The sequence below is a fragment of the Sebastes umbrosus genome, chromosome 20 (genome assembly GCF_015220745.1).
Source record: "Sebastes umbrosus isolate fSebUmb1 chromosome 20, fSebUmb1.pri, whole genome shotgun sequence".
In the NCBI taxonomy this organism is placed as follows: domain Eukaryota; kingdom Metazoa; phylum Chordata; class Actinopteri; order Perciformes; family Sebastidae; genus Sebastes; species Sebastes umbrosus.
The window spans coordinates 11,431,752-11,456,206 of record NC_051288.1 but is presented as its reverse complement, the minus strand read 5'-3'; the positions used below and the strand labels follow the sequence as shown (position 1 = coordinate 11,456,206).

Genomic DNA, 24,455 nt, shown 5'->3' with positions numbered 1-24,455 from the left:
GCAGCGTAATCAGATTGAGAGAAAAAAAGGGAGGGTGAGAGGACAAGCGTGACTGGAAGAGGAATGAGAGTGAGAGTGGAGAACTGAGCCTAAAACAACAGTAATGTGAGGATAGAAACAGGATGAAAGGAGGGATAGAATCATGTTTAAAGTGCTATTTGCTCTATGGCAAAGTCCAATCACACCTCCTGAAACGCCCTCCTCAGCATGTACAACTCATTATAGACGTCGCGGCTCGTCTCGTCTCTGCCTTCCCCTTCATGTCGCTCAACTCCTACGCCCTGCCACAATAGCTCAGATTTGGTTCCTTTTGCCAGCTGTTTGGCTCTCCTGTCCCCGCGCTGGCCATCAGCTCTCCAACTAGTCTTGACTTTTCTTTCTCTTGGGAGAACGGTGGCGATAGAGAGGAATGAATTTCACTCTCCTGACAGAACAGTCTTTCTGCACCTTACTGTCAGAGGCAGAAAACTCATTTTTCACTGTCTTACACTTTCAGCCACTCACTTGAACTGTTCTTCGATGTGACTTATTGGCTTATTTGTAGTTTTTCTTTCACCTTCTGAGGTCAGAGGAAAATGATCAGGGCACCCTGCACCTCTTAAGTATGGGTTGCTTGCAATGTCAGGCTTATTTTACTGTTTCACTTCGGGCAGGAACACACAACATGATTTAAAAACAGATTCAATTCCTTATTTCAACACTAAACACTTCTACTGCTGAAGCCTCATTTTAGCTTCAAATAAACTTTGTATTTTCACACAGAATGACGACTGTGGATTTTGTCCCCCATCAATTACATTGGAAGTGCATTAGGAAGGTGCCTCTTAATTTACCTAGCACGGCAGCTGGATTCTCGCAATGTCACAAGATCATGTGAGAATTGCGGGATCACATATCACACTGTCAGGCTTCAAGTAATGTGTTTGTGTCCGGCAAGCCAGATCACGGACCAATCAGCGTCCTGTGAGGAGCTACTGGCAGCTACGGGCCTGGTTTATGTGTGTGTGACAACACGGAGTGGAGAGCAAAGAGCGGCACTGAAGGCTTTTCGAGATGGAACAGATCCCGCTCTTCTCCCAACTGGCTTCGGCAAGAGTTTGATTGACAGATGGTTCATCCAATCACCTGCCAAGTATTTTTTTGAAAGTGCCTGCCCTTTTCCAAACACTTTCCAATGACGGATTCTCAGATTGTTCTGTGTGACGAACCATTTAACGGGTCAGTTTACCTCTTACTGGCTAGTATGAATGAACAGGAGGAATGATTACTGTGACCAAAAAATGTTCATATGGGTAACTGACTACTGTTTGAAGACAGACTTCAAAAAATGTGAACCTAGTATCCTCTAACATCTAAACATACACTACTATATTATGTAAATTTGTCACACGATTGCTTTTTTTTCCTGATCTTATGAGCTCCCATCTAAAAACTTGGATAGAAATTTCAACAGTCATGAGTAGAGTAGAAAACAGAACACATCTGAAGATTTCAGAAGTTGGCAAGTCGGTCCACCCATGGGAGACCAATAGAGCAGCTTGACTTCTGATGACTAGAAGCCATGTGGAGACTCACAGAGAGTATTTCAGTAGATCTGGGCTGACGTCGGTCCACAGACAGTGAGGAAATGGAGTGAGAGTAAGATGAAGAATCAGGAACTGATTAATCATGATAACGAGGACATAGATGGATAGATGAGCACCTGGAGAGCTGTGATGGATGGATGGAGAGATTTGCTGAGAGAGGTCACAGATATCTCTCGCCTCTATTCGTCTTTGCCTTTTCTAAGATCTATTATGTCCATCTTGCTTTTTGCAAAGCGCAGCAAAGTCGCAATAATGACTTTGACTTGCTTTAGTCCTCGGGGTTCCGTATAAACAAAACATTATGCAGCAGGTTTTGGATGATGAGTCAAACCTATGTTTACTGCGGTGCAAATTATGAACAATGAAAAATAATGTTGGATCTGTTGGACTGACTTTAATGTGTGTGTATCAATTACTATATGAATTATCTTCTGTTAAAATATCTTTTTGTCAATCTCTCTCTCTCTCTCTCTCTCTCTCTCTCTCTCTCCCTCTCTCTCCCTCTCTCTCCCTCTCTCTCTCTCCCTCTCTCTCTCTCTCTCTCTCTTCCTCTCACTCACTCACTCACTCGCTCCTTATGTAGGACAGAGCATGTGTATAGATATATTTTCAGTGTATCGGTCCCCGGAAAGTAGAGTTGGAGATCATCCAAGGAACAGATTGTCCCACTTTTGCGTCCTGCGAAAGTGGAGCGGCCAAGTTCTGTCCTCTATAGCCCTCTCTTTCAGTGGGTCTCCACCCTTCAGCCTCTTTCACACCGCCGGTGACGAGGAACCGTCAAGAACGCTCAAGATCTACTCCAACACAGGACGGATGGGATGAGTCACAAAACTGTGGGGGGTGGGGGGTGGCGGTTTAAATGAATGGTGCATCACTAGTCATCAGGTTTGGGGGTGGTGCTCTGACGTAGGAGTTTAAGGGGGAAGGGCTAAGCTGGGGTATGATGGGTAACTCCAAAGCACAATACAGTGAACATTTAAGTTTCAATGTTTATGGTCTCTAAAACATATTTGTATGCTTTCCTGTTGACAAGGCGTGGCAATTTTAAGCGGTAATTAAATTTGTGCTTGATAAAATCTGATGAAACGCTAGTGCTTAACTGACAATCATGGCGCCGTTCAGTAATTTTACAGGCAGATGATAGATCCATCCTCCATACACCCAAAGATTCTGGCATTCCCCTCAGCGGGGAGGTGGGGGGAGTTCTCCTATCCAACATAAACAGACGCCTGTTAGTCAACTTCATATCTGATGTTAATCAAGCAAAAAATGATAAGCCTGCTAATCAGTAATTAAGTGGATGATTAAAATAATTACTCCCAGCTCTGAATTTCACAATAAACATCCTGCTCCTTTGATCCGCGTTCCAACTCGATCCTCCCCATCGCCGCCACCTCACCGAGGACGATCCCTTTTGAGAAAAAGGGGCCACGGCTCACTTCATAGGTTACACGCCGCTCGCCTCATGTCCCAAGCACATGCGCATACACACATACTGCGTGATCGCACGCACAGTTTGACTCTTTAAGCGGCGCTCAAACACACACATCTGTCCTGAATGTCTAGCAGAAAGCGGCATGAAGTGCCAGACCAGTCAGCTTGGGTTTGGCTGGCGGTCTCGTGTAGATCAAAGTGGGCTATCTTTCCCCTCAGACTGGATATAATTGGGTCAGGTGGAGCGTGCGCTGAGGGCCTCTGCTTGGGCTAAACTTGGCTGGATGGGCTGGGAGACCTCAATGCAGCACAGATATAGGTGTGAACATCCCCTGCGCTATTTATGAGACTTCCCCCTTCCAGTAAACATTGTGTGATACAGTAGCTAAAGCTTCTTTGTCCGACTGCACAACAGAAATCCCTTAATTTAGGGTTTCTCAACTTTGACTTTTTTTGGCCCATGACCCCATTTTCAGGTCCAAGCAATGCGAATCTGAGTATAGCGTAGATTTTTATTACATTTCCAAGCTCTGAATAGATGATATTGAAAATAAAATGTATGCCAAGCCGACTCTTCTGTTAAAATATATCAATCAAATATTTCTGTCTTACAAATTTCCTGCAACACGCATCCCCAAATCAAGTTACCACGATGTGGGATACAGACTCTAAGATTGAGAACCTCTGTCTCATCATAACGCTTAAAACTGTGAGCAGGATTTCTATGGAGGACAGAACAGGCCAAAAATAAATAAAGAAGCAAACTAAAACAGAAATATCTATTTATGTCACATTTTATCAATTAATGAATGCCTATATTTATTTTTAATATTATTTTTGGTACATTTAATGGTATATTTATTTATGTATCGAGTCATTAATTTATTTATTAATTTTTGATTTTGGCAGGTTCCACCCTCCATACATTTCATCTGCACCTTCAGACGTTATATAATATTAATGAAGCACACTTAATGTCTGCGAGCAACTTGATATTTCACATTTCTAATTGGACGTCATTATTGCAGTTTAATGAGCCAATCCATGTGGGACAATATATGAGACACAATGTTCTTGCTATTGTTTAAGAGTGTTCCCTTCAGCAATGAAATAATGACACCAGATCCCAGGTCCATGTGCACATGTCTGTAGCAGCACTGAAACCAAACCTAAGTGTGACACTAGTTTTTGTGGGTGCACAACACCCAGGATCTAATAACTTTGGTTGTATCATCTGAAATACATAAAAATAAGTCAAGACCGAAAGTAAAATACCTGATTTCATATAACACAAACTTCCCTTTCACTCTCCCCACACATGATATGACAGAAAGTGCATTCAAATGCCATGAAAACAGAGACTCAAAAGGCAACTGTGCAGCAAGTTGCCTTCTGTTTCAACAAAAGGAGGGAAGCGCAGATGCAGAGTCAAAAACATTTCTAATAAAACAGACCATCTATACAATTCCTGTATCAAGTAACTTTTTCAAGGGCATCGTTTTACTCTTTATACTTGTCCCAGAGCTCTAGACTAAAAGACCTCAGGCCTCAAATACAGTGAAAGCGGGCCACAGACAAACTAGTCAGACACACAGAGATGAGCGCAGGATTAAGGCTTTACGGTGGATTTTATGGCAGATAAACAGCCACAAATAGACCGTCCATTTGTGACAGTTTCACTTACCTTGCACGTCCATTGACATAAAAGGTAACACTGAGAGACAAAAGTCAACAAGATACTAATAAATGCTGTTAGACATGGCTGACAAAGTGAGGACCATGTCGATGCCTGTCGGGCCCCATTACTGTTCGTCCACCTACCGTGTAATGGGGTGTAATCGGCTCTACAAACAGGAAGACCCTTCATTCTTAACTTTATACTCTACTTGTGACTATTACACTGCTATTACTGCTGTATACTTTGGATTTCCTAAAACGCCTTTTTACTAAACCATTAACATTTATAACCGCACCAGATTCGACTGTTATCAGGCCATTAAATAGGCGTTATCTGTCGCTATAACCACCAAAGACATGGGTCAATAAAGGCCTACTATGTTGTTAAAGTGGAAGCGTAACTTAAAAGCAAAACAAAATGTTAGGTTTTGAACATAAACAAAAAGGCTTCTTTAGGTTTTGACAACAAAAAACACTTAGTTAGGTTTAAGGAAAAATGTGTTTTGGCTTAAAATAACTATGTTTAAAAAATTAAAGTGAAACAACTTTTACACCGGATGCGAACCCCAGTCTCGTGGGTGAAAACCCAGTGTTTTGTGTCCTATCCCTTCGTCCCCGACCTTCACCCCAAATGGATTTTCACATTTCACTTCTGCTCCTGTCATGACTAATACGGTCGCTAGAGGTCACTGTTGTGTTCTTTTATACCTTCTTTTGGTGATCTACCAACTGAATAGATGATAAAACCTATTATTGGGTGTAGTAGGCCCCTATTGACCCACATCTATGGTGCTTATAGCTGCCGATAACGCCTATTTAATAGCCTGACAACAGTCTTATTGGTAACCTTGATAATCTTCAACCAAGGGGGCAAGAGAAAGTGTGAAGAAACCCTCACATAGATAATATTTGTTATCAAATGGGACCATCACCTGTTTTGAGAGGGCATCTCTATAGAAACTGAGGTTAAATGTCAGACAAGAAAAGCAATGACGGTGTTAAATGTGCACTTTCCGTCCAAGATATTTTGAGGAAAGCATATTTTTTACACCTGCTCTCGACTCTAATAAGATCTACACTACCTTGTTAAGACCCTAAACTGAGCCAAAAAATCCCCAGCTAAAGGGCCATCTGACCCTGCTGGCTTGAAACAGGCTGCCCAGCTGCCCCACAGCTATATTACATCAGCAAACAGTGAGGTTAATGAGGTGTGACCGTTATACTATAGCTAAAGGTCTATGATCACCCACTTGTGCTATAGATCTGTCACCGGGTGATGTATTACTCCTGTTTTCATGTCATACAATTTGCATACTGTGGACTCTTAACTGGTGTCCCTGCTGCTTTAAAAGCTGCCAAGCACATAGTAGTGTTTCCCTGTAATCAGTGCATCTGAAAATCCAGTTGTTGCTTTCCGAGCCATCTGTGCGAGAATTAACTTGTTGTGTTCAGAAACTGTAAAAAGCCAGAGCTATTTCAGTTCTTCATGATAGTAGATGTGTTGCAGTTTGCTGGCTTCTGTTTTCATGGCTTACAGCAATCCACCAGATCTTTCCCCCTGGGGGGAAATCTCCCTGTATGTAATAATGAAAAGCCTGCAGAATCAGGGGAAACAGCTCTTCTCTCCCGTTCCATCTTAATGAGCACAACAATGAGACTCTGACAGTTCCGCAAATAACAATTAGAAATTCATTAAAAATCATATTAGATTACAAACATGAAATTACCTCTCAAGGATATTTCATGATGACACTTTAAATGTCAGACAGAAGAGGGCATTTCTTTGCACAGATTTTTGCAGCGTTTGTCCTTGAATTAATTATGAATATGTGTGTGTGTAAGCGATGCATTTGAATGGGCACATGTGTGTGTTGTTTTTTTTTTTATAGCTCCATACAGCTGTAGCCCAGTTTAGTACTCCCATGGGACTGATTTAAAGAACATTTTGTTGTGTTCTTTGCATTTCTGCTTCATAGATACAGTAGTAGAGTCTAACTGTATTCCTCCACAGCAGCGAGCTGTCACTGGAAATATTCTCTCAGCATGTCTGTCTTTTGTCCTACACTCTCTCCACACCAAACCCTGGAGAATTACTGGACCATATAGCATTGTCACATCTGCCACACTGACCGGCCTCTGCGTATCAACTCCTGCTCTGCCTGCAGAGATCGGAGAGGCCGGAACAGGACTGAGCAGCATGAGACAGGACAGGATGGAGTGGAAATAAGTAGGCAGTGGTGGTGGAATCAGAGAGACGCACATATCTCCGCTGACATATTAAGCTTTCTGGCCAATTCAGTGTAATTCATGTCTTTCATTTTCCATTAAATTGTCATCATCACACTCTCTTTTGGCATTACCTGCACATTAGGCTACGTATAAATCACTCAGTCCCTCTCTGGCGTTGGTAACGTCACCTGACGTCCTTTGTTCCATTATGATCAATTGTTCTGTGTTCCTTAGGAAGCCATTAATCTTCTTGTGCCCACTCTGCTTTAAATTGCCTGGTTTATTTTCACTCCTTTTTCAAATTAATTCCCCCGGGTGCACTTTGCCAATATAGAAGAATAACCTTTTAGAGCCAGCATTGCTTGTTGTGCATTACACAGTGTGGGGTAGGTCTTAGGAGGCAGTGCAAAGACAATTATGTTGCATCCATAGGATGAAAGGGCACGGAGCTGGAACACACCACGGCTTTTAGGTACTAGTGTGTGTGTGTGTGTGTGTGTGTGTGAGTCTCTGGGGTCATTAGAGGGTTTCCACCTTTCCACCAGCTGACACCATAAATACCGCGAGCAGGTAACGGTTCCGACAAGTCGCAGCTCAAGAAGTGTGTGAAACGTGGGTGTTGATGAGCTCTCGTTTGATTCTGTTAAATGTAATACAAAGCTGTGAGTGTCTGGATAGGTATTATATAAATGTGGGCTTTACATAAGCACAAGTATTAATATTTCTTTCTCCCAACTCCCAGACTGAATGTTATCTACATCAATTATTCCCCCATTAATTCGGTGCATGTATCACTGTAAAACAACGGGTCATAACCTACTTTGTAACTGTGGGGGAGCGGTTGTAAAATACTGCAATGTGCAATTCTGATTCATAATGAACACGGAATAATCTACATGAAACAGGGTCTTAACTAGTCACAAGGGATTCAATTATGGCCACAGAGTTGGATTCAGCATGAAAGGCTCATTTAGAGAAATGAACTTTTCCACCACCACTGCCCACTGTGCCCAGTAGAAAAAAGGCTTGCAGCAATCCTTTTAGCTAAAAACGTCACCTTAATGTGTCTTCTCGTAATTTAATTTCCATGATTCACATTAACCTACAAGCAAACAAATCTGCATAACCTTCACCACAAGCTGCCTTATGCTGTAGACCATAGCTAATAAAAGCTGCAGAGCACTCTCACTAATCAGTCTCAAAGCTGTTTTGGAGCGATATGTGCAATTACTTTAGAGTTTTTCGTTTGAAGACTCTGTGATCTTTGTTAATTCTTTCTCTGTCCCACTTTGCTCTTCCTGCCCACCTACATAAAACATGGAAACCAGACCTCAGAGGACACGTACCCCCTCCTTTCTCTGTCACAGTTTCAGCAGCACCCACTTATTTCTGTAAAACGCTGTGAGTTTCACCCTCACAAACCTTGCTGCTAAAGATCATGCCTTCTTCTAAATGCATGCCTTTTATTGTCAATTTATATTCACACACACACACACACAATGTTCCTATCAATACTGTATTCTATAATTTCACATTATTTTTGTATTATAAAACACTTTACTTTGATTGTGAGATACACACAACAGTTGTTCTTATTTAGGTGATTCAATTCCAACCAAGAATGAGAGTATAAATGAACATAAAAAAGTAAATACCTTTTAGTCTGCAGTTCAGGCTGTGTTGCTCCTCGTAGTATCCGCAGTGACCTCCTTGATAAACCACATAGAGAGTAAAAAAAAAGGGGGTCGGGATTAGAAAATGAGAGAAAGATCCAGTTGATAAAATATAGATGAGGAAAAAAAAACAAGAAATTCGCTTTTTCTCTTGAAAAATCACATTTTCGTGCCTTCTAGTCTTTTAAACGTGCATCAGTGAGCGCCAGCCTGAGCCCCTGTATAATGCAGCCTCTCTTTCTGTTTTTCATTCACACACACACACACACTTTCACCTACTCTATGCCCCAGTATAGCCGTCTCTCTCTCTATTACACACACTCTCTCTCCAGCGTGGTGTACTCTCTCTCTCTCTTACTTCAGCTGTTAGATTGATCCCTCTCCTTCCTCTCTTTGTACTTCCACTGTGTACCGACTCTCCACCATCCATCTGTCAGTTGCTCTTTCTGCTTTTTGTTCGCTCCCAAGTGCTCTTGTATTCACTTATGCCCAATTTTCTTCATTACTCTCTCTCTCTCTGTCCTTTCCGTCTCTCGCTGTTCCACCACATTCCAACCTCTCCTCCCTCTCTCTCTCTCTCTCTCTCTCTCATTATTTCAGTCACTCCATCAATCAAACGCACTCACACACGTCCCATGATATGATTCCCTCCCCTTTATGTCTCCCTGTCTCACATGTACAGTGGATGGATTCAGGCCACCTCTTTGATGCTTAGAGGTCCTAAATAAACTGACTTTTTTCCATTCATAAAATGTGGCTTTATTACCTATGCAGTAGAAATAACAGATGATGACAGATATTGCTTCTGCAGATCGCCCACTGCTCTGACTCTGAACAAACTTAGGAGGAATGATGCGCTGTTTTCTGTTATTTAAAGGGTCTATTTCACATAAATCACTCACACAAAAACATATTTTCTCAGTTTCCCCCTTGTGGTTTCTTGCCATGGAGACATTTCTGGTTTTATTACATGAGGTTTTCAAATACTTGCTGCTGGCATTTCTGTCCAAATCCCAGTGCAGTGGAGCTGAATAGCATTTTGTTTGTTATGCTCACTAGATTGGAAAATTAAATTTGAAAAACTCAACGGCAGTAGACACAATGTCCTGTTTGTTCTGGATGATCCACAGACCTCACCCTACTATTTTAGTGCTTTAGGTGAACTGCCCCTTTAAGTACATACACTGATCAACCTGATGGGAGAGCTACAATCAAACGCATCTTCTTTACAAGATTGTAATGTAACAGATATCCAATCAGAATTACACTGATTGGCCAACTGAGGGTGCTACAATTTAAGTTGTAAACCAGTGTTTGGTTTGTCCGTTCTGGGCTACTGTAGAAACGTGGCGGACCCAATCTCTATGTGCATATGAAGGGCCCATTCTAAGGTATTAAAAACACAATTCTTAGTTTCAGGTGATTGTATACGAATGAAAACACAGTTATGAATATTATATTCCATTTCTGCAAATAGATCGCCCACAATGTTACACACTGTTCCTTTAAATGATACAAACTAATATAATAAAAACATGTAATTTATTGTTTTTTTATCATATTCACTTTTTTGCACCTCTATACTTTATCTTAGACCACATGATCTGTGTGATCTTAAAGTTCATACAGTATTTACAGAAACAAACATGTCTTCACATGACCAGGCCTTTCATTACTTCCTTGTTCTAAAATGTACAGACCAATGATCTTAACTCTGATGTGTTAATATCTAAAAGTTGGTGTATGCTTGAAACTAATTACGATATGATGTCCAACCACGTCTGAAGGCAAAAGCGTGTATAGATGTTATCAACAACCACACTCTGTCAATGTAGAGAGGGGCAAGGCGTGATAATACGGCGATAATATCCGTGGTGTTATACTCGGGTGTACGCTCGAAAAAGACAGCTTAAGAGAGATGTCTAACCTAGCTAATTTCTCACCTCTCACTGCATAACGTGGGTGTAAATGTTGGATTGTCGGTTTCGACAGGTTAAAGAAATTGTTAAATTCAGGGCGTCAAAAATGTGTGGTGAAAGATGGTTTCAGACACTGTTCAGCAAGCACTTCGGTTGAATCCTACTGACCCGAAATGTGGACTAAAGTTTAGAAAGAGGGGATGCTTTCTGGCCGTGTTAATTAACAAATACACTGATTGGACTGATAGCTGTTTTGTTTCTTTTTTAAGATTATTTCTATGGCATTTTTGCCTCTATTAGATAGTGAACAGGACAGAGAGAGAGACTGAGAGAGGTATGACATGCACATTGTGATTCAGGACTAAAGCCAGTCCAGTCTAGATACAGGTCGTTTGTGACAGGCTCAAGGAGTGACTGCATCATTATCAGTATACAGTATAACCAAAACAGGAACAACTTAAATAGGAAATTATATATTCAGTATGTAATGATATGTGTGACGATACCAAGTAAGTTTATATAATAATTCTCAGAAAATTGCATTTATGCATTTGGAGTGTTTGAGTAATACTGCTTGCTCTATGGTTGCTTTTAGAGCCCATCAAAGAGGAGGATAGAGGACAGACTCAGAGGAAGGTGAGCTGGGTTAAAATACATTAATGCACACAATAGTACACTCTGTACACTCTGAATCCTGCCATATCCCGCCTCTTAAGGACGACATGACACCTGCATTGTAACCCTTGATAAGAGCTCTAGTGGGTGCTCTCCTTTAATGGTGCGCCACTCCATGGTGTGTAAATTCACCACACTTTCATCCTACCTCGCTGCTTTTGCTTCTCAATGTCCTTATACTGAGAATGAGAAACTAGCTTTCCTCCTGCTTTCTGTGTGAACGCCTCTCGTGCCAAAGGCAAGGAGAGAAAAGTGGGTCACGGGCAGATGGACCATACAGTAGTAAGAATATGCTGGCTAGGTTTTTTGTTTTTTTTCTCCTGTGTGTTTCAGTGAGTGCACTTACTTAGTAGAGTAGTAGAGTCAGAATGAAGAAGGAAACAAAAGCAGAAGAAGAGACGGGAGTAGAGGGCAGGATGAGAGAAAATTATTGATTTATGAAATCGACGCTGTGAAGCACAGAGGAGGTTTTGCTTTAGATCTCTGGCTTGAAAAGCGTCTGGCTTAAAATGTCCGTACATTTTCAGTGCGAGTATACACTGTCAACAAAATTTATATTAATATCACTGAAGCGATACAATCACATTTTGATGCTGCACTTACAGACTAAGACCGCTTTGCATATTCACAGCCCTAAATACAGTCACTGACTTGAAATTAAACGTTTAATATATTGTATTATGTACAATGAAACAGCTGCTTTTTTACTCTACAGACACAGTCAGTGACACACGGGCTCAAACCTGCTGTAAGGCCTCATTCATGAATTATTTTCTCAAGGAAAAACCGATGCAGTGCTGGGCTCTGGTGGCCATTTCAAGTAACTGAAACAGAGACATCAAACTATTCCTAAAATGTGAGCAATAAAACAGTTCTCACAATGTTGCGTTCTCTTTTTTTTACAGAAATGTGTCAACATTCGCTATTTCACGTTTAACGTTTCGAATATAGTTCTTAGAATGTAGTTACTCAAAATGTGTGTTTCAACATTCGTACTGTGGGTTGACCAGGGTTTATCTTCCTCTTTAAAAGGGAAGTCTGAGAATCATGGAAATAAAACCAAAGAAACATTCTACTTGAGCAAAATGGATTAGACTCTTTTTATACATTGCAAGTGTTGCGGACTAACAGTAAGTCGAAAATGTCCCCACTGCACAAAATTAAACCTAGTTGGATTCTAAAAAACAAGACAGAAACAGAAACAACACATGTTTGTTTCATGTGCAGTGGTGGAGGAAGTATTAAGATCTTTTACTTAAGTAAAAATAGCAATACTACAATGTAAATACTTTGTTACAAGTAAAAGTCCATGTTCATCACTTTAATGTTGCAGCTGGTAAAGGTGGAGCCAAGTTTAATTACTTTATACTGTGTACTGTTGGGTAACTTAACCCGTGATAATACATCATAATGTATTAGTTTATTTTTTTGATTTTCTATTAATAATCTGAATATGTAAAATAGCTAGTGACTAAAGCTGTCAAATAAATGTAGTGGAGTAAAAATATAAAGTAACATTAAATGCAAGTACTCAAGTAAAGTACAAGTACCTCATAATTGTACTGAAGTACAGCACTTGAGTAAATGTACTTAGTTACATTCCACCACTGGTCATGTGTCACACCATGCGAGTATCTGCTCTGTGCTTTGAGACAGACACGTCTGCATAGTTTTACAGGAGAGCACACCGATCTTTTGATGCTTTTGGATGTTTAAGTTGCTTAGCTTGCATGCAACATTTTTAGGTGCAGGAGAAGAGTCTGTGAGATAATGTCATGTGTTACAGAAAATGTGTTCTGCTTCTCCAGAATGTGTGAAAGAAGAAGTTGCTGACCATAATTCGTCTCTCTTTATTTTCAGAAATCAGCACAATCTCATTTAACACTTAAAAGCCACAGTGTCCTGAAATGACTTGCACATACACGATTACAAAGTGCTTTATAACTACAGTATGTCCTAAGTTTTTGGAGTGTTACATCATCTGAACCTGATCTGGGTGCCTTTAGTACAGACAAGCTCACAAATCTTATCTGTGTATTGATTAATTAATAGTGTTCGTCTAATGTCGGCTGATGCTTGTCATTGCAATTTAAAAATAAACCTATGCTTTGTTTTCCTCTTTTAGCCTCAGAGCCTCGCTGTGGGTTTGATTCACACCCCGTTTTCATGCTGTGGTGTCAGCAGGCACCAACAACTCATCTGGTTTCTGCTTTCGATCTGTGTAACTGCTTAACCACTTATGAAGTTTCCACTTCATTTCTCAGAAACATTTTACTTGCCAGCCAAATACTAAGCAGAGGGTCAGTTGATTATTTATCATAACAACTGCAATAGAACTGACTTTAGCCATCTTAATCTTATGAATCTTGCTGAATGTTGAGCTCCCACATAACATCGAAGTATCATCTATTGTTTTAATTCACTTCATGGAGCCTTGCGATAGTTCAGGTTCAGGCGCCAAAGTTGTTTATGGTCCATTTAGCGTCCAATCAGATATGACCATCTGTAACACCACCACCTGTATGAAAACATAGCACTTATTTCACATGTTTAAACTTTTGCTAAGCATTGCAGCCTTACTACTACACACCACAGCCACTTAAACTCCTTCATCATGAAAAAATGAACACCAGAAAAGACTATTTTAGGAACTTAGATGCAAAAACATTCATTGCACATAATAATATTAGAAAGACTGAAAATGTTAAGCACTGTATGTCTTAATGAGCTAAAAAGGCCACCAAAAGCTTCTCCAAATGCTCCAAAAAAAGCAGCTGGTGTGTTGTTTGCAGCCCTCAGTATCCCATAAGGCCTTTCATGCCAGTCACCTGTTTAAATGGTGCAATAAGGTGGTCCTCACCGGCTCATACAGACGGGATGAGTCAGGATATTACCAGGTATTTGCATTCAGTTAATCACACAAACTAGACAAATACATAAACTGCAAGATGTAAATTATTTGACACAGCAGACAAATTAAAGTTTTGATCTTTGTGAGGCTGGACAGGCTCTTTTAAAGGATTATGAGCTTTAACTCTGAAGGACAAATTATTATTTATTATCATTCAAAGGATTCAGGCCCTAAATTGGGATGCAGCACGTACAGTGCGTGCTTCTCTTGCTTCTGTCTTGTTCCGTCTGTGTCTTTCATGCAACCTCTAGCCTACCAGCCTTGTTTACTGAGTGAGTTGAACTATTGTTTCCCATACCAAAGTGGGCTTGCTTTTAGTCTCATTTTAGTCTCTTGTTTGATATCTTAATTTAGCTGAGGTTCTAGACCTTTGATTTAACCATTAGCTGTCTTTAGTGCCTGTTTGCTTTTGAGCCACATGGGTTTCGGTCATCTTTTTTCACTGCTTTTCGGTTAACCCTTACTGTAGTTTATCAGACTTCCTCCTTTAGCATTTGTATATATATAGAATATATAGAATTGTAATGAAGAAAGTACTAATTGCCCTCTGTGAAGATTTACAGGAGGCCGTAAATAAGTTACTAATCTAAACGCTTTCTCAGGAATCTACTTCTGGTTGCTCTATTCCTTCCTCTGTCACAATTTGAAATGTACAAGTTAAGTTCTGTGAAGAGGATGTGTGTAATGCTACAGGGAACTCTATTGAGGAGAAAATTATTGCTGCAGTGATACTGAATAATGCGGAATATCTTTATTGCTATTTTTCTCTTGCGACACTGCTGTGCTTAGCGCAACCCTAAAAGTAACTTCCGCATGACTCAAAACGGTTATTGTCTGGTCACTTCTCAGCGCCTGAGTCATTGCGTGGTTTGTCTTGACTGTGTGACCACGGTGTGGCCATGAGGGGAATGAAACATCTGCTGCTCCTGGCAGGTAAGTCAGATCCAATGACACATGAACCAGGATTGCTGGAGTTAAAGGTGGTTTGGGGATTGTAAGGTCTTAATCAGGTTTTGTTAGTATTATTACAGTTATATCATGTTCAGCTGGAGTTTGATATTGTTTTCATAGATGCATCAGTACAGAAGCAGGCAAAAAAAGCCAGTTCCACTACGGTCATTGGTCCTGGAATGATCTGCCAGCCAAGCTTAAACTTTTGACCCTCATCTCTTTAAATTGTTTTAAAAATAGAATAAAGGAAGTGATCACTGCTAGCTGCAGTTGTTTCAATTACATAGCAAACACTTGACCAACATGCTGCCCATGTATTTATGTAGTATAATGTCACATTTCACATTTTGTAGTGTATGAAAATATAACAAACTAAGGGGTGGGTGGGGGGGGGGTCAGTGCAGCTGCCGATCTTGGTGATAGAGGCAATTAATCAAATATACAACTAAGTGCCATTTCCAACCAGGGTTATTATAGTAAACTAAAACTGAAACTAAAAAAAAAATAAGCAGTGAAAATATATTTAGCAAACTGAAACAAAATAAAAACTATATCCTTTAAGAAAAACTAAACAGAATTAATGTTGCCTGGGTAAAACACTAATAATAATAAAATACAAATGAACGAAAAATCATTTCAGTTGTAGTTTTTTAGCTATAATATATAACAACCAAAAAAAAGGAGACAGCATGAATTTCCGTCAACTCTCGTAACATTGAACCACAGAAATTGGATGGACTTCCCATTCCAAAAGACGGCGCTATGATGCAATTGTTTCACTGAAGTAGTGCAAAGATGAAACATTAAACATTAGCCTATGGCCATTCCTACATACACAATTCTCCAACCATGTATTTTGTATGTATATGTAGCTACATACGTCTGAGACAAACACACACAAACAAACAAACTAAAACTACTGTAAAACTACAAGTAAATATATAAAAACTAAAACTAAACCTTTCTGAAAAACTGAAACTAAACTAAAACTAGCAAACACACTCTGATAACTTACTAAAACTAAACTGAATTGAAATAGAAAAGTCAAAACTAAAATAAAAAAATGATTGAAAATTCCAACATAGCTAAAACATACTAAAATGTTCTTACATTTAGCTGAATTTTCTGTAATTAATTGCATTTAACATTTAAAAAATAAATAACATTTTGCCTCCATAAAAATCACTGAAAAAAATATAGATTTTGTCATGTTTGGTTAAACGCAAACAATTTGTAATCATATGCATTAAGCCGAATGTTTCCATGAAGGTGTGTGATTAGTATTATTAGCTTTAAGATGTTATTTTTCTGAATTACACTGAAACTAATTACTGAACAATTAAAAATTGATTATGTATACACTTACGCAAATTCACATACATGCAGACACTAGCTTTCATATACTTGTGAGGATGCTGTATTGTCATTTACATGAATTCTCCTGAGGCTTACATTACAAATTAACTCACAGTGTCAGGGATCATTTAAAATTGTATTAATAATTTCAAAAAACAATCATGCATTGCATCAGTATAAGAAAAATGTTGAATATAATATCCAAACTGAAAAAGGTATATTCTTTTTATATTTAATGATGTGTATAACCAGGCATGCAAACAACGGAGGCGGAGCTGAAAATTATACAAAATTCAATTTACAAATTGTATCCAAACATTCAGTTTTCTAAATTTTTGTAAATGTTGATTTTTTAAAAATAAAATTCCAATACATGCATTTAATCAATTTCTTTGTAAAAAAAAAAAAAAAAAGGCATTGAAAAATTTCAAGCACTGTTGAATTTTGTAGACTGTATATAATAAAAGAATTGATAAATTGATAAAAAGTAAAACAAAATGTATTATGCTGCAAAGCAATTACATATACTGTGCGCAAATATATACACATATACACCGCCGCACACATCATAAACAAACGAAAAGCGATGTAGAGTATAATACGTACTTGATAAATAATGTTATAATTGACTATGTAAACCATAATGAATATTTTGTGCAATTGGGGAACTTTGGGTCAATGAAAAAAAGACTGACAATGCACAAGACTAAAAACCAAACTTCTGCAATAATTAACCCAAATACTACAGATCCGCTGTAGGTGCAACTGCACGGCATGTGAGACTTTATATTTACGTAACAATGGTTTGAAAAGTTTGGTTTGTAAAGCTACAACTAGATATGGTAATATGTACGCACATTCTAATCTCCATAGTCGTATGTACATCATCGATATAAAGAGACTGTCCTATCGTCCTAATTTATACGATTAAGCGGCCAAACAAATAACAATCAGTGTTTGATGATTTTTTTAAACTATATTGATATGCTGTAAAAAAATATTTTGAATGATAAAAGACGAGAGCAAGAGGAAGAAGTTGATGTTATGGGTAGTGAATGTACAGCTTCACTACAGGTACACCACATAAACCTATGTTTTTCACTTATATAAGTTGCTTTAGACTAAAGCAAAAAAATGTACCGTAATGTAATGTAATTATACTGTCAATTTAGTGAAAAACTTAAACTTTTTTTTAGTAAAATACCTACTTCAGGTTGAATTAAAAGCAACTGTGTAGCTTCCATGAGCAGTGATCGACAAAGAAACAAAATAAAAGAGCACCAACTACAGAAACTTTAACTTCATTAACTGAAAATCCATGAAGAAAAACATCACGCCGTTTGAGTCACAATATTTGAAGATATCGCCAAAAAAATGTGGTCTGAAATGCTCTAAATGGAAAATACTACTATGAACTATGTAATATTATTAGTCATTAAAGACTTAGTTTATGTTAAAGAATAACTTTTTTTTTTTTTTTTACAGTGTTCGTGATCCTGGCAAGATGTCAGCAAAAGCCACAAGGTAATAAGTGTTCACACGTGCAATTGGTGTCAGCCCTCCTTCTTCCATCTCTATTACTTCTCAGGGAAGTAACATGTCAATAGGTGGCAGCAATACCCATATATAACAGCCCTTTGTGGTTTCCTGTAATGACATAAACTATGTCTACACAAATACTTTACTGTGTCTTCTTTTCCTTTGTCCTTAGTTTCTATGTCACCCACACTCAAGGAGATCTACTCTGGGGACTTATTTTTTCTGAGATGTAACAACAGCGCAAGTGGGAGCACAGTGAAATGGTACTTCAACGACATGGAACAAACACTGACGACCGAAACCTGGAAGATAGGCGTTGCCACACCCAAGCACTCAGGCTCTTATCAATGTGAGAGCAATGGGCAAAAGAGTGACGCCTTCCCCATCGACGTCTTGGGTAAATGTACCACATGAACATAAGTATTACGGCTCAAGATGTAAAGGGAGATACACAAATATTTGTATAATTTATTTATTTACCATTCAGATTACGCTCCCATTGCCTCACTCACCATCAAGACAGGCCAGCCGGTGGTGCGGACGGAAGGTTCAGTCGTCCTGCAGCTTGACAACGAGGATGGTCTGAAGGGATGGAACTGCTGGTTCTATCAGAATGGGTTGACAAAGATGATTAAGTTGAGGTTGGCGAAAGATAGTGTGAATGTGGTCTTTCATTCCCCCAAACTGACTGACCCGGAGACCATTTTCTGGTGTTCTGATACTGAAAAACTCAGGAGTAACCAAATCATAGTCAGGATCTCAGGTGGGCTTACTGTTATTTTAATGCTCTGTTATACAAAGCCAGGGGGAGCTGAACATTTTCTGTTGCTTCATCGCTACATTACTAGCATTATTAGCATTGTATATGAGCCTCAGAAATGTTATTTTTAGTAATTTAACTACATGGGTAAAATCCAGTGTTCATCTTCTTTCAGTGAAGGACATATCGCTGGAAATGTACCCTCTGCCTGCTGTGGTTGGGGAGAGTCTGACTCTGAAGTGCCTTGTCTGGGGCACAGATCAAATTAGCCGCGCAGTTTTCTACAAAGACAATAAAATCATTCTGGAAAGTCCCAATCCTATCTACCAAATCCCTAACGTGACAGAATCTGCAAAGGGAAACTATAAGTGTGATGCCACCTACACACACAAGGGGAGCACTGCCGGGCCCCCATACATACGTGTCTCTGATGTTCAAGATGTGTTTGTCCAAGGTATGTGTGATACTGTTTGCTTTACACATGCATGTGTTTCTCCAGTAGACAACTTTAAAAGTCTTTCTCCTCATTTGTCCCTTTTCAGTGCCTCCTATGAAGGCAGTTCTCTCTGCAAACGGTGGCTTGTCGTGCTCTTGTCCACTTTGTCCCGGTGGTAGCTCCTATCGTTGGTACCACAAGACTGATGGTCAGCTTTGGGCACTAATGGATTCCCGCCAAGGATTCATGATGCCAAAAGCGAGTGGTACATATGCCTGTAGAGCCGTGTGGAACACCAGGAGGTCTTTACTCAGCAACGGTTATGTTTGTGAGTTCCTGCTAATGGACTTTGAGATATCAATACACATTAAATGTTCTCTATACAATATTCAGAGCATTAATATAGCAGCAAACAACTATTTGCAATGTAAAGATATAGATGAGTAATGTCTACCTGAGCAGAGAATGAAGTCGATCTCCCTCTGTGTGTGTTGTAATCAGAGCTTCTCCGTGCTTTGTTGACATAGCTGCACGTGCCTTTTAGTGTATGTTAATGCATGTGAGCGTGCCCCATTGGCTAGCTCACAGCACTGCGCTCACACAGCGGTTACAGCTTATAACGTCGTCCTGGCCAACAGTGGCGTCGCAGAAGCCGTCGCCATTTTGACAGCCGTGTGGAGGCACCAGATATGCTCTAAATTTTGTATTGAGCACCTTCAACAGCACTTAGCGCGACATGAGTACTACCCAGCCTGTGAGAGCAGTTGTATAATGTATTTTGTGACCATGGAGGGAGTTTTTTTTTTGTTTCAAAGAAACAACCCTGATGATGTCATCAGAGTTATCTCACCTTCAGCTTGGAGACTTTAAAATTCATGACAGAAGCTTGGACACACTGTTAGAGTCACAATTTCTCCTACAAAAAGAGGGATGTGGAATTTAAAAGACAAAGGTATTTACCAGGCAGGGAGGCTAGAGGTGCATTATGGGAATTGTAGGATCCAGTGTCTCTGCATCCTCTCTGCAGTACCCCTTTAAATAAGTTTTTTAACCAACGCAACTTCTGTTGCTACATGTTGCTTTCAAATTCATATATATCAAAGTGCTATTTCAAGGTTCTCTATATGATATTCAGAGCATTAAATAGCAGCAAACAACTATCTGCAATGTAAAGATAGTCTCTGTGTGAGTTACAACCTGAGTTTTTCCTTGCTGTTGACTTTGCACATGCTTTTTAGTGCATGTGAGAGTGTCCTACTGGCTAGCTCATGGCCGTCACTTTGCACTGTGCTGAAATGGCGGTTAAAGTTGATAACGCAGTCTCAACCGACAGCGTCGTCACAGAAGCGTAGTTTGCACTGTTAGCTGTGAGCCGCCAGCTCAGCCGTCGCCATGTTGAGAGCCGTGTGGAGGCAATATAAATGCTCTTAATTTTGTATTGAGCAACTTTAATACGGACAAATGCTGCTAATGGGAATTCCACAGGGTCACAGTAACAGAGATTTCAAGTTACATATGTTCTGTCTCAGTTTCAGATCAACCTCCGATCACATCCATTCTCATAGGTGGGGCCGTCGTGCCGATGATTCTAGCCTTGGCAGTGGCTGTGGGTTTTTATGTATGTTATAGGAAGAGAAATACCACAGGTGAGTAACTACTACTTTTTTTCACTTTTTGTAAGCACACTGAATGCATTACATACAGTAACACTTCTTTTTTTTATTTTTAGCACCAATTTACGAGGATATACCGCTGAGATCACGCGACAAAGGTGATGACCAATATGAGAAGCTGCAGAAGGGTGCCCAAAGGGGGGGCGAGTATGACACCCTTCAGCCAGAAGCACCAGGCAGACAGAAGAAAGACGGTGAATATGAAGCACTGAAGAAAGACGAAATGACAGGCGGGGAGTACCACACCGTGAGACTAGCCGGGGCAGTTGGAGGAGAGGGAGGGTATGAAGCACTGAAGAAAGAGGGAATGACAGGCGGGGAGTACCACACCGTGAGAATAGAGGGGGCAGTTGGAGGAGAGGGAGGGTATGAAGCACTGAAGAAAGAGGGAATGACAGGGGGGGAGTACCACACCGTGAAAATAGAGGGGGCAGTTAGAGGAGAGGGAGGGTATGAAGCACTGAAGAAAGAGGGAATGAAAGAGGGGGTATACCACTCCCTGGGGATGCCAGGCGCAGGTGGAGGTGAGTGAGGATATGAAGCAGTAGGAAAGAAGGTCAAAGACTATACTAATAAAGTATCTTAGATAATAAAAATAGATGACAGCCCAAAGTAAGGTTGTGAGATTATCAATCATGTGATTGGCAGGGAGAAAAACTTTGACCTGACAATAAAAAGCCAGTTAAAAATGAGCAAGACTGCCAAATAACACAATAACAGCCTGTATGTTGCATAGTGCAGCAACTAGCAATTGTTGCCATTCATTTGTATTTATATGTATCATGTAAATTATATAGATTATTCTGTAAAATGTAAATTGCCATCACAAGTTGACAGAGCAGAAAATTATTAATTTGTGACACAACAGTCAAAAACACCAAATATCAGCTCTGATCTTGATCAACTTATTTTTTCAACTCAGATAGTCACCATACATATATATTCTCATTCATCATACTGATTTTTCACGACAATGACAATTTTTTTAAGGCTTTTTTTAATGTGTAAAGTAGATTGAGTGCTTGATCAAACTATCAAAATATGGGAAAGGGGGGAGCAAATTTGTCTTGTTTTTGCAGCAAAAAAAAACTAATTTGCGTATGTCTCCTTGTAAAGTCATACTCTCGTAGTTTCATTTGTACAGAGAATGGTCTCATAATTTGACTTTTGTGTCTTAAAATGTATTTGCCTTATCAATGCTTTTTGTGATGTTCTATTATTTGTGCAGAGAAGAAGTGTCATAATATTGTACAGGTTCTGATTTTGTATTCAAATGTAAAATCATTTTATATTCCAGTGTGTGTGTGCTGATCAGATATCCGCTTAATTTGCAGAGCACATACAGTACCTTGAGAGACAGAGAGTGTCATTCCTGTTGTATTTTATGTGCTGAAATAAATCTATTTTGATTCAATTTGATGTGGTTTGTACAATCATTTAATCACAGAATGTATAGAGGTAATGAACCTCTGGATGCCTTTCTCACTTCAACTAATAAATGCCAGTGAAGGTTAAATAATCAGATTTCATTACACATGCATTACAGGTGTAATCTCTCTAAGATCTGTGTGATGCTGAGGAGAAGATAAAGGTCAAACAAGTCTTTTGACAATCTTTAGAATTAGAAAGGTAGTGGTCATGACAATTGGTTGTCTTAGACTCTTCTTCTATAGCTTTCTGCCAGCAGCGTAGTTCCGTCAGCTCATGTGAGAGAATGTCACCACCGTCTGGTGGAGCTAGTAAATGCACCTCTTACTTACAGATTGTTTCTACAGCTCTGCACCAATTGGACAAAATTACGTAAACAAACAGGAGGGAAGTTGCAAATGTCACGTGGCCCACAAATGCACAGGAAGCAATCTGCAAATGCGCAAATATCATTCCAAGTGTAGAAATAGATGCACAAATGCGTGTTTATCACTTTACATGTAAACCTTAAAATACGTATTTACAGAGTAAGTTATGTGTATTTGCAAATCGGCCTGTATTTTTGTGGATGTGACTTTACACAACACAAATACAAAAATACGTTTGTGGGTACTGAAATATTTGCAGATCATGGTACATATTTGTGAATTGTCTTCTGTGGGTTACAACTATTATCTACAGATCTGCTGCGGTACCAATCGGACAAAATTCTGTAAACAAACAGGAGGAAAGTTGCAAATATCATGTGGCCCACAAATGCACAGGAAGCAATCTGCAAATGCGCAAATAGCATTCCACGTGTAGAAATAGATGCACAAATGTGTAGATATCACTTTACATGTAAATCTTAAAATACGTATTTCCAGAGTAAGTTATGCGTATTTGCAAATCGCCCTGTATTTTTGTGAATGTGACTTTACACAACACAAATACAAAAATACATGTTTGTGGATAGTGAAATATTTGCAGGTCATGGTACACATTTGTGGAAGGCCTTCTGTGGGTTACAACTAATAAACTGTCTTCCATAGTCAACAACCAGTGCGGTCAGTTCAGAAACAAGAGAAAGCAACACTAGTTAAACTTTTGGGGTATGAACATTTTATCACCCTCTTTGAACATTATACTGCTGGTTTCAAGAGATTCTTCCTCTTCTGACACATTTTCAAAATGTAAAGTCTGCACTAAAACAGGTGTTGTGGCATAATGTGTTCCAGTTTTAAAAGTGTATATGGTAGTTTATACACCCACAACTTCCTACCAGTACTAGACAACATTTTCATTCTGGAAATAAAGTTAGAGAAGGTAGTGGTGTTATATTCAAGAACTGCTTACCTTTGAATGCAGCAAGGTGTGTCACTTAGTTAGCTAGCTACATGAGTGTGGTGGGTTGTTGTTTGTAGTCTTGTTTACTAGCCAGCTTTTAGCCAGGGCCTTTATCTGTCAGTCCTCACCACACTGGCTAGTTGTCAGCCTCAAAAGTGTCCATATTTTAACCGCAGGAGTTTATCTGATGGCTCAACGTGTTTTTGAAAGCCAGAGAGAAGAAATGTCGCCTGAACGGACGTATTTACAACGAAATACCTCAAACAGCCAACTAATTAACGTAACTTTGGTCTAGGAATATGACGTTAAAAAGTGGCGACTCCAAAAGAACGTAACACTCTCCATGGCAACGCTCGTTCTTTTAATATATCCATGGTAACGCTAATATACTGGTTTGCCACCAACCACCAATAAACACCGAAGAAGAAGAAAGAGGAGGAGGAAGAGGAGGAGGAGAAGAAGAATGAGGAGGAAGAGGAGGAGGAGGAGAAGAAGAATGAGGAGGAAGAGGAGGAGGAGGAGAAGGAGGAGGAGGAGGAGAAGAAGGGGGAGGAGGAGGAGGAGAAAGAAGGAGGAAGAGGAGGAGGAGAAAGAAGGAGGAAGAGGAGCAGGAGGAGAAAGAGGAGGAGGAGAAGGAGGAGGAGGAGGAGGAAGAGGAGGAGAAGGAGGAGAAGGATGAGAGGAGGAGAAAGAAGGAGGAGGAGGAGAAAGAGGAGGAGGAGGATGAGAAGAAGAAGAAGGAGGAGGAGGAGGAGGAGAAGAAGGAGGAGAAGGAGGAAGAGGAGGAGGAGAAGAAGAAGAAGAAGGAGGAGGAGGAGGAGGAGAAGGAGGAGGAGGAGAAGAAGAAGGAGGAAGAGGAGAAGAAGAAGGAGGAGAGGAGGA

The 24,455-nt window shown here is 39.8% G+C and overlaps 2 protein-coding genes across 6 annotated transcripts in view; one reads left to right on the top strand and one right to left on the bottom strand.

Annotated features, from left to right (window-relative positions):
* LOC119479394 (SH3 and multiple ankyrin repeat domains protein 1-like) overlaps positions 1-23,900 on the bottom strand; it is a 62,966-nt gene extending 39,066 nt beyond the window's left edge. For 2 of the 4 annotated variants that reach the window (XM_037754930.1, XM_037754933.1), the window contains exons 1-2: positions 8,958-9,147; positions 8,582-8,635 (exon numbers count right to left, since the gene is read on the bottom strand). The gene's annotated coding sequence lies outside the window, so the exon portion shown is untranslated. Of the gene's footprint in view, positions 1-8,581; positions 8,636-8,957; positions 9,148-18,430; positions 18,552-23,582 lie in introns of those variants that run through there. The other 2 variants (XM_037754932.1, XM_037754929.1) reach the window with 2 other exon arrangements.
* Positions 14,927-22,238, top strand: LOC119479395. Of its 2 annotated transcripts, none has more exons than XM_037754935.1 (8): positions 14,927-15,037; positions 17,897-17,935; positions 18,123-18,347; positions 18,438-18,713; positions 18,886-19,164; positions 19,253-19,474; positions 20,682-20,792; positions 20,876-22,238. In XM_037754935.1, the coding sequence occupies exons 1-8, from the start codon at positions 15,004-15,006 to the stop codon at positions 21,349-21,351; spliced, it is 1,662 nt and encodes a 553-aa protein (XP_037610863.1). In that variant the 5' UTR covers positions 14,927-15,003; the 3' UTR covers positions 21,352-22,238. The 2 variants fall into 2 exon arrangements, with proteins under 2 accessions (XP_037610863.1, XP_037610862.1); XM_037754934.1 differs by having other exon boundaries at positions 20,676-20,792.
* Positions 23,901-24,455: the final 555 nt, after the last annotated feature.